Here is an 11,253-nt window from a genome sequence, read left to right on the forward strand (position 1 = left end):
CTTGCTAAATGTATAACTAGTTTAGCTCAGAACATATCATCTGTTAAGGCTAAGTTAGAAAAAGGAGCATCAATAATTAAGGAGAACAAGACTGCTAAGAAGCTCTGTGATCATGCATTTAGTTTACTCAATTTGTCATATGAGCACGACTCATTGATAGTAAAAGTTCTTTTGGTACTAATGTTCTTTGATATTCCAGATCTTTGTTCTGCTGCTTTGAGAATGATGTTAGTAATCATCCTTTGGTTCTTGAAGCTTTGAATAGCGTAAACATAACTTTAAAAAATAGTATTCAGGTTGAAAGCATGTCATTGAAGAGGCCGATTTTTTATACATACAAAAAGGTAAATATGTTGATCATATTTTTTGTTATATTATGTTAACTTGGTGCTTAAGTGTATTCTTCTTTAATTTGATACATTTCAACTATTCCAGAAGCCTTGTGCATTGAGAAAAGAAGGTGAATTAGTTGACAATGGGAATGAAGATAACAAGGAAGAGGTGTCAAAAGGAGAGTCAGAGGAAAACAAAGTTGAAACAGTTGAAAATAGAAATGAACACAAGAAGGAAGAGATGTCAAAAGGGGAGTCTGAGGAAAAAAAATATTGAATCAGTTGAAAATGGGAATGAAGATAACAAGGAAGACATGTTGGAAGGGGAGTTTGAGGAAAACAAAGTTGAAACAGATGAAAATGGGAATGAAGACAACAAGGAAGAGGTGTCAGAAAGGGAGTGTGACAAAAACAAAATGTCTGATGATGACAAGGATGTACGAAATGATTCAAACCATCTTTATGTTGATAGTGACGGGGAGAATGAGCAAGAATCCAATACGGATAATCTTATAAATACCCTTGTATGTAGCATGTTATCTAAAGATTATAGTGAAGAACCCAAGGCAACCAATCCCAACCCAAGCTTAGATATTAGTACTGAACTTGATTTACTAAAAGGAGACATTGACCCATGTACATAGCCATCTGAGTTTCAGCACTGTATTGCTGACTATGTCTACTACACTAAGGGAAAAGGCACTGTTCTTGCTAGATATATTTTATTTTACTGATTATGTTTCTTTTATTTAATCATTCTGTACATTTCGTTTGGGTATTATGTACATTATTAATAAAGATAATGTACATATGTGTAATTAACTGACTTGTTTTGTGAAACGTTTGAACCAGTGAAAAGCTCTTTGAGTTTAAGAATGTCGTGGGTACCCGATATCTTTTTGCATCTCTAAAACCACCTCGGTATATAGCAGATGCTGTGGTTGATTGTTGGTCAGCTTACTTGAATTTCAATGAACTTGAAAGAAAATCTTCAGCACCACGTCGATTCTTTTCTTCAACCCTCGTATTTGTAAGTAAAATTTTATTTCATTCTATATTACAATAATTTTATGTTATACAAGTGTATATTAATAGAAGAATATTATGTTATGTGTGTGCAGCAAGCATTTCAAGGCAAAGGAAAGAATTCAAATTTGAAAGACAATTGGAAGTATTCAAGAACCATCTTAGAAATGAGTTAAATCATGCTGGGATTATTGATGTGACAAAAGTTGATATGGTTAGCTCAAACAATTTATATTGTTAATACATAGTGTTATCTGCTGCTAATTTACTCTCGTAACAAATTTTATGTATGTTGTATCTTCTAATCTTTTCTTATATAAAACAATTTTTTTTCCCAATAATATCCGACAAGCATTTTTACCTGTTCGTATTCAATATGGAGAAAACAAGTTTGTCATTCTTGATAATCAACAGCATGATGAAACCCCAAAAACTCGTTATGGAAATAAACCTTGGAATATGGTAATTGTTCAGTTGCTTTTCATTGGTTATTTTTTCTTTTACAATGTCATATTGTTTGCACAGTCTCTCTAGACAGTTTGATCTGAATTTTTCCATGCAGCGTAATGCTTTGGCAGAATATTTCAATGACATTGGTGATTTGAAGGAAAGAGTAAGAGCAATAGAGCCTGTTGTATTAAAAATGCCTTGGAGAAACCATTAAAATGTTGTTGACTGTGGTATTTACACAATGGAACACATGGAAACGTAGAAGCAGGGTCAGTATTGGACTTGTGGGTTGACAAAAAACAACGTAAGTTTCTAAACAATTTATATCCCATAATTGTAAATGTACTTTTGGTTTAATTAAATGATCTTTCTTAAAGTATTAAAAGCACATTGTTGTTTAGAAATTACCTATCCTCAAGATATTCTAACTTTTGTAGATGGATATACTTCGAATATTGAGAATCAAATATCTTTGCACTTTGGTTTCATCCAAGTGCAACATTGTTTGTGATGACGTTTTAACAAAGGTGAAGCAGTATCAAGAGAAGCCCTTCCCAAAGAAACTGGATTCGTCTGATGAAGAATTCTACGAGGATAAATGTGGTGATGAGACTGTTGGGGATGAGGAGATATGAGAGGAGGTAGTTGGAAAGAAAGAGAAGAGTACCGATGATATTGGTGTCTGTGACAACAATGAGACTGTTAGGGTTAAGAAGAGAACAGTGGAGGTAGGTTGTACAGAAGAGAATATACCAGATGGTAATGATGTTTGTGAGAATAATGACAGCACGACAGATGTGAGTAATACAAACGACATAGCTAAGATAAAAGACAAGAGTACAAATGAGCATAATGTGCTTGACAGTGCTGAAACTACCAAGGGCAAAGTCATCAACAATCAAAATGTTCATGAAAATCAAACAAGCAACCAGAGTCTCTGAGCATCCTTGCAAATCATAATTTACTAAGCACAGATACATGCATTATTACTCCTCTTACTGACTTTCAGAATTGCATTGCAAATTATATGTCGTATAGTAGAGGAAAACATATCGATTTAGCCAGGTATATATATATATTACTACTAATGTACAATATTTAAATTTAAAATGTTCTGTATCCTGTTTTCAGTTAACACTGGTAGTCCTGAACCAGGGAACTTCTTGTGCATGTGGGTGACATTTCTCTTCGGCGTATTGAAATAGCAACGCTACGACAATCTAAGTATTTAATGAGTGATGTGATCGATTGTTGGGCAAAACTTTTGAATGCCAAGGAATCTAGAAGAAACTCTTCAAAGCCATATCGATTTTTTTTTTACCACAGCTGTGTGTGTAAGTAAAATATTTTATAAACTTATTTCAACAAGTAAATTTTGTAATGTTGTTTCCCTTAATTAACATCAGAAACTTTACTTGTCTTGCATACAAATGATGCTTCAAGGAGAACTGGACATTGTTGAAAATTTTATGGTGATTAAGGATATAATGAAAGAAGAGTTTACCCAATTCTCGGTTAATCCAGATAGAATTGATTTGGTTAGCCTCGACAATATACACTCTTTCTGCATGTTATATTTAATTTGCTTGTTGCCTAATTAAATCTTTTAAAATCTACAGTTCTTCTTCCCAGTTATATATAAAAGGCATTAGCATTTACTAGTCATTGAAAGCAACAAGTATAAGTTCATCATCATTGATAATGTGCATCATGACGGAAAACCAGAAGAATTTTTCCACGATAGACCATTGTCTTTTGTAAGATTTTATGCTCTCTTTTGCTTAACAACACTACATGCTGTTCCTATTTATTATTATGAATGTACAATGACTTTACATAGAGCGTACCTTCCCCAAAAATATGGCATGTCTTAATTTTCTTATTTTTGTGATATTGTAGCTCATAATTATTAGTGTCCTAATGTTTTTCGCCCCTTCTCTGCCAGTGTAATGTTCTAGCAGAATACTTGAAAGACATAGGTGTTTCAAAGGTAAAAGTTGATCGCATTAAAAAACTGCAGCCTATTCTTGCAAATATGAAGTGGAGGAACAACACTAAAAAGATTGATTGTGGTGTTTACGTTATGAGACATATGGAGACATTTAAGGGTAATCTAAATTGAACCTGTGGGCTTAAAAAAGGCGATGTGAGTTTCAGAAGTAATACAATTATTATTAATACATAATTAAGTACACATTTGTACATGTTCTAACCACTTTTTTTCTTTACTTTCCTAGGATGTTCCCCTATTGATTCTGCGGAAGAAATACATTTCATATATGATTTCACCAGAAGGCAATGTATGTTTTAATGCTGTACTAAAGAAGGCAATGGATTTCCGTTCAAACCCACTGCCATGGGAAGAATACGACGATGAAGATGAGGAAGATGCTGAATTCAAGCCGTAAAAACTTTTTTAGTTTCGTTTGTGACATGTGTGTTAGTAATGTAACATATATTGAGGAAGCTACGACTCGAACAACCTGAAGTTTGCAAAAATTTTAATTCAAGAGAGTGTTATATTTCGGAAACAAATTTCAATAATGTTTATTATGTTCTTGCAGAACAACAATAATGTTTATTGTGCAAAAGGCTTTTGCGCCTTCAAATTATTGTACTCTGGGAAAACAATTCCAATCAAGTTGATGATGTCCGTGCAGAACAACAATAATGATCCTTTAATACAAATGTAATATACTTTGGCTATAAGAGTAATGTACTTTGGCAGTGAAATCGAATTGTACATACAAGCCTTTAAGAATGTTCCTTGCAGAACAACAATAATGATCCTTTAATACAAATGTAATATACTTTGGCTATAAGAGTAATGTACTTTGGCAGTAAAATCGAATTGTACATACAAGCCTTTAAGCACGTTCCTTGCAGAATAACAATAATGATCCTTTAATACAAATGTAATATACTTTGCCTATAAGAGTAATGTACTTTGGCAGTAAAATCGAATTGTACATACAAGCCTTTAAGAATATTCTCGTAGTGTATATTATGGATGTCTATCCTTGAATCAAAAATTTGCATCTTCCACTTCGTTATCAGATTCATCTTCTTCATCGTCGTCCTCCACATCATCAGATTCATCTCCTTCATCGTCGTCATCTTCATGGTGGTATTTGGTGAATATGCAACAGAATGTAAATTAAATATTAGATTTTATAAGGAGAAAATGGCCAAAATGAACAACTAAATTGATATACATTTAATGTTAACCAAATATACATTTCTGAAATTCTCATCTGTGCCTTCAGAACAACCATAATGTTCATTGCACAAAGAGCTTATGTGCCTCCATATAAGAGTGATGATTTTGGAAGGTAAACACTATACGCTATACTTGTATAATTAATAATTATTTAGCATTAATGTAATATGCTTTAACAAGAAACCAAATTATACATACCTGTCAGATGGTTTGTTTTTTGCAAGTCCTAGAGTTGTGTCCTTGGAGGCCACATGTTTTGCAGTACCTCTTCTCTTTTCCTCTCTTCTTTAGGGCATTTAACATTTGTGATTCAATTCTCTTACCCTTGGTCCTACCCTTGTTTTTAGATTTTTTAGGAACATGAATCACCAACTTCTGAGGTATTTTGTAGCCCACGTACTTTTCTATTTCTTTCATCTTGTCTTTCTTCTTTGCTGGAACACTTCTGTTACTAATCATATCCAATCTAATAGCTCTCAGTTTTTTAATCAAAAGCTTCATGTCGTTATCATCACACTCAGCTACGCTGACACAAGAATAAACCTCTTGCCACAGCTCAGTACTCAAACTTTTCCGGTCAGAAAACTTTTGAGAGACATCTATCAGTTTGCCATCTTTATCAAAGACAGGCTTACTCATTGCAGCTTTTGTCCATCTTTGCATTATGTAATGTTCTGGTATTTTCCGAAAATCTTGGTTGTGTAGAATCCAAAGGCAGTGCCTGCACAACAAGCCCATTCTCTGAAACATAGAATAGAAACAAGTAATCTCCATGTTATCTGGTAAATATGCTACGTTCCATGACTTATTTGGCATCTGCAAGTCTGTTAGAATATATATTTTTGTCTCATCAATCTTCTCCACATCTTTAAAACGGCAATCAGACAAAGCTGCAACCAATTCTATTTGGAAGTCTTTGAAAATGTTGTGCGAGTATATTTCAGAAGCATGGACTTCAAGGTTTGAGTTTGTTTTCCGTGGGATTTCAGAGTGTTTGTTGTCACTGTTCAACTTAGACTGCTTGTGTCTTTATGCTTCCAAGGCACTCTTATAGCACACCCAAAACCCAACAAGGGTCAAATGAGGTGTGAGGAACCTATCAAAGAAACTGTTTTCACTCTCAGACCTAGAAGTAACCCTCATCAAGCCAGACATGGAAACATCTTTAAAATAGGCAGGGATCCACTGTTCCCTGATATCGTACAAATCTGAAAACCACTCGTGTTCTACAAGTTGAAAATCAGTCATTATCTTCCCCCATTGTTCTTCGAATACATCAGGCTCAAGTTGGTTGATCCAAACACACTTATTGAGCCTGGTCTTAAAATCCTCATCTTGAAACAGTTGATAACTGAATTTTTCTCTTAGTTTCTTCATTATGTGCCACATGCACAGTCTGTGTGTTGACTCCTTAAACACTTCCGGGACTACCGACTTCATTGATTTGTCCTGATCAGTAATTATAATTCTCGGCTGGCACTCGCCCATTGCTTCAAAAAATGTCTTGAACAACCATCTATAACACTCAATACTTTCATCACCTATCAACCCAGCTCCAAAGGTTATGCACCTTTTGTGGTGATCAACTCCTTTGAAAGGCGCAAACACCATATCGTACTTGTTTGTTCCATATGTAGCATATGCTGATAACACCTCACTGAACAGCACATAGTACTTTATGCAGATCGGATCTGCCCAAAACACTCCAGCCAAGCACTTGTTTTCATCTACTATAAAATCAAAGTAAAATGAACTGCATGTGTCTTTTTTCCCAATAAGATTCTCAACAAACATTTGCGCATCAAAATTACCAATGTAGGTTTTTATGTCCCTGACAAAGTTTTTGAAATCAACCTCAGTAGCACCAATGTTGTTGTAACCTCCACACAGCTCCTTCCAACCTCTATAGGCTTTCAAACCACCTAGTTTTAGCACCTTAACCTTTGTGACAAATTGTTTCTGTACCTCTGTCATTTTTCGGTTTCCTTTCAAGAATATTGTAGATTCCGGCGAAGCAAGTGGATGGTTATGGGCTTCATCGAATCTGGTAACTATATAAGTTCCATTTTCTTGGTATTTAAACTGCACTAATGCACGACAGTCAATTCTTGTAATCGGGCTCACACGGCTTATATCTGTCACATCAGATTGTGCATCATTCTCAGCAGTATTAGTATCAGTATCAGTCCTCTTCCTTTTCCTACATTCCTTTACACCTAGCCTATTGCAGACAACATTCCTTAATGCAAAGTTGTTTGGTAACTCATTGCCTTTAATCCTTTTTGTTGTTGCAAGTCTTGGCGTAAACCCACAGATTGTAAAATATTCTTTGTAGAATAACTCTGCTGATTCTAGTGTTTTGAATACTTGTCCTACTTTAGGTTTCTTTTCCTCTGGACATAATGGAATGTCTTGGAGTGCATTTAATGTTTCAATTCTTGTTCTTGGTGTCTTAAAGCTGTTATTTGTAGAAGAAGACGTAGTTGCATCACTTGTACTCATTGTCTGCTTCAACAGTAGTTAAGTAAGTAAGTATATTGAATATTATTGCATCAATAATGCAGTAATCCAATTCTAATATGCTCTACAAAGATTGGTAATTTATTTCGTACAAATAAAGGTTCATATATAATGTATTCCTACCAATGTCCATTATCATGCCTTTAAAGGAACATTTATTTTACTGCTAATGTTCATAAGAAATATTGTTGTCCATTTTGATATAGCATATATAAAATGTATTGAATGCTAATGACAGTAAACAAACAAATAGACATAATACTATTTCATTAATATTAGAAATATTTACAAAAGTCATTCAAGACTTTCAAAAGCATAAAGCCTATTAAGGCTTATACTGAAAAAAAAACACAAGATAATACAAAATAACAATGTACTAGAAAACTAACTTAATATATTTCTAAACTAATCTAACAGTCGGACTCATAATAACCCTCATCACCAGACTGCTCCTCAATTTCATATTGTTGTCTGTGTTTTTTATTTTGTCATGCTTGTCGTTTATGATGTCTAATTATTTCTTCACGACTAGACATACACCTGCAAAGGCAGTATCTTTCAAGCAGCCGATCATTATTTGTGATAGTGGTTCTTCCATTTTAATTTCCCCAAACCGCGTTTCGGTAATAATCTCTTTCAATTACCTTTGGGTCGTTCCCTATAAGCAACCAACTTGACCAGGCCTTGCACACCTCGCCCATATTTTTCTTCTCTTGCCTCCCAAGCAGGGACGAAGCTCGGACCAAATTTCACCCCGGGCCGAAATTTTTTGTTGCGTTAACTATAAAATCGCTTTCTTATGAAGGCTTTATGTAATAAAATATTACTCTCTTAGGTGTATTTGTTGACAGTTCGTTTGTCTCATTTTTCGAAATTTCACCATTTTTCCTCTCGAAAAACTCAATTATTGTTGGTGTTTAGTTGGAGTTTTTACCTATTATAACTTTTAAAAAATATATAATATTAAAGTTATGATGTACTCCGTAACATTTTATTTGATGAAAGAAGAAATCAAAAATAATTGAAGGGCAAAATTAAATTCACCCAAGTCCCTAAAAATTACTGACCCACCATACCTCTAAATCCAATTAGACAAATTATTTCTCCCTTTTCTATGTAGTAAGCCTGTACGGAGCAAACTCCATCTTCAATTTTCTTATCATCTGAAAAATACAAAATCAATTATTTTTGATTTCTACTTTCATTATTTACAATAAGGTAAGTAATCTATCTATGTTTATGAATTTTGCGATGAAATAAAGATTCAATAGTTTAATTGAAAGTTTCAATCACCTTTAGTTCAAAATTAATACACGTACTAAGCTTGTTAATTGAAAGGAAAAAAAAATAAAATAGATAAGAAATTACTTGAAATTGATCTCCAAATACCGAAGTATCTACTTCCTATCAACGCAAATCGGCAATGGAGACTCCTCGACTTTTTGTATAATGGCCCTTTGTTTTATTTACTTTATTTTCCAGTAGTACTTATAATTTATTTTTTACCATATATAACATAGAAAATTTTAATTTTTTTTAATTATGGCATTTATTCTGCAATTAATTTCTATACAAATTTAACTATGTTTCTATTTGTTATGGCAACAATGAATATGGAGAAGATTCAAAAAAGGAAGGAAGGATTTTTTTAAAAATTTTAGTAATTTTTTTTAAGTACAGAAAATTTCCGGAAAATCCGCCCGGGCCATGGCCCGCCTGGCCAGGCCTGTGCTTCGTCTCTGCTCCCAAGTCGGTCAAAAAAAAATCTGGAGGAATATTCAGGAGTAGTAAGGACATTATGTAAAGGACGACTGTGTGATGGTACATCCATCTCCACAGGAATATTTCTTCCATCAATCCAGTTTGAAGAAAATTGGCCTACTTTCCATTGCCTATAATTATTCACGAAATTGGTTTTATCATCAACATTCTTGTAGTGGGCTATTTTGCATTTAGAGTAAGACATTGTTTTTTTTTAAGAAAATTAAGTAGTTTTCTCGAGAGATTGAAGGTTTTGGTTATTGAAAAAGGTTTTAGAAATGAAGATAGGATGGAAAAGTGGTGGTGTACTCTTGTGTTTATACAGTGGATTAATTGAGTATAAGTGATTAAATTTTGTGAACAATTGTGCCTTTTCAACTGTCACAAACATAATCATGGTAATTAATAAATTGGTTGAAGTTATCTATGTTACTTAAACGACTATATGTTTTGCGAGTTCAATTTAACTGATATTTCAAATTCCTGTCTAAATAATAAAATGTACCTTAAAAAATAATATAATGTACATTTAAGGTCTGCTTTTAAATCTCTAGCATAAAACAGTACATGCACATAATGAAAATACGTAATGGACATTTGAATTAAACTGAAAGCACATTTATTTTCCAAATAATCCTTCATGTTCTTTTTTAAATAATTTAATGTACCTTTAAATATAATATAATGTACATTTTCCAAACAGTGCTTAATGATATTTTAGTTGCACCTAATTATCAGAAAATGCAAATTATGAATATAGATAGTGGACAATTTATTTGATGGAACATGTTTTTTTTATAATTAATATAATGTACATTTAGAAGTAATATTCAAATTAATGTGAATAGTTGTGTCTTTTCATCAGATAAGCAAGTTACAAACCGTCATTTGACTTATTGTGACTTATTGTGAACAGTTGCAAGACCACTTGTAAAAGGTAATAATTACTTGCACATCCTTATTATATATAATGCACATTTCAATAAAACTGATTGGACATTTCCTTATGAAACGTGTACACCACAACACAACACATTATTATTACATGCAAAATTACTTTTCAGTTACTTCAAATTGCACACTTTTCCTTTCTCATTATTTTTACATTTTTTCTCACCACAAAGTACATTTACATTTATCATCCTCCTAAAATCAAACAAACAAACTATAAACCCTAATTTAACACTTTTCATTATAAAATTAATGTTTTTGTGGTTCTGGACATTAAATATAGTTAACTAAATTTAATCAAATCCGAAATTAAGTTGAATTTGATTAAATTCAACTTTAACATCATCATAAAATCAATTCAACAATGATTCAGAAAGGAATTAAATAACATTGAATGAACTTACCTCAATATTGACTGTAGAAAACAATAATTCCAGATGAATGACGAAATCAATTCCGATTTTCCTTACAAAGTTTTGATCTAGAAATAACTGAATAGCTGATGAATGCAAAAAGTTTGAACAAATTGAATCTGATTCGCGCTTCTGAAGATTTGCACTTCGAACACAGCAATTAATGATGAATAACCGATTTTAGATCACTAAATTTGATGTCGAAAAACAAAAATTTACAAATTAAGGAAGGATTAATGATGAAATCGATTGATTTTGTTTCATGTGGTTTGATTTTGTTCCGTAGGTTTGATATTGCTCACATGTACACTCTTATTTTTTGTTTTCCGCGAAACTCTACTTTTCAGAGAAGCGCGCGTCTAATCTCAACCGTCAGATAATTTGATGGACGGTTGAGAGCTGTTCTCACGGTTCTCACGATAAGCCCCGTTCTCACCGGAACTCTAGCCTTTATTATTATTATTATTATTATTATTATTATTATTATTATTATTATTATTATTATTATTATTATTATTATTATTATTATTATTATTATTATTATTATTATTATTATTATTATTATTATTATTATTATTAT

The 11,253-nt window shown here is 32.7% G+C and overlaps 1 protein-coding gene across 1 annotated transcript; it reads right to left on the reverse strand.

Moving 5' to 3' along the window:
- Positions 1-6,057: 6,057 nt before the first annotated feature.
- Positions 6,058-7,530, reverse strand: LOC141613982 (protein FAR1-RELATED SEQUENCE 5-like). The gene has a single exon (XM_074432729.1). The coding sequence runs from the start codon at positions 7,528-7,530 to the stop codon at positions 6,058-6,060; it is 1,473 nt and encodes a 490-aa protein (XP_074288830.1).
- Positions 7,531-11,253: the final 3,723 nt, after the last annotated feature.

The sequence above is a fragment of the Silene latifolia genome, chromosome 11 (assembly GCF_048544455.1).
Source record: "Silene latifolia isolate original U9 population chromosome 11, ASM4854445v1, whole genome shotgun sequence".
NCBI lineage: Eukaryota > Viridiplantae > Streptophyta > Magnoliopsida > Caryophyllales > Caryophyllaceae > Silene > Silene latifolia.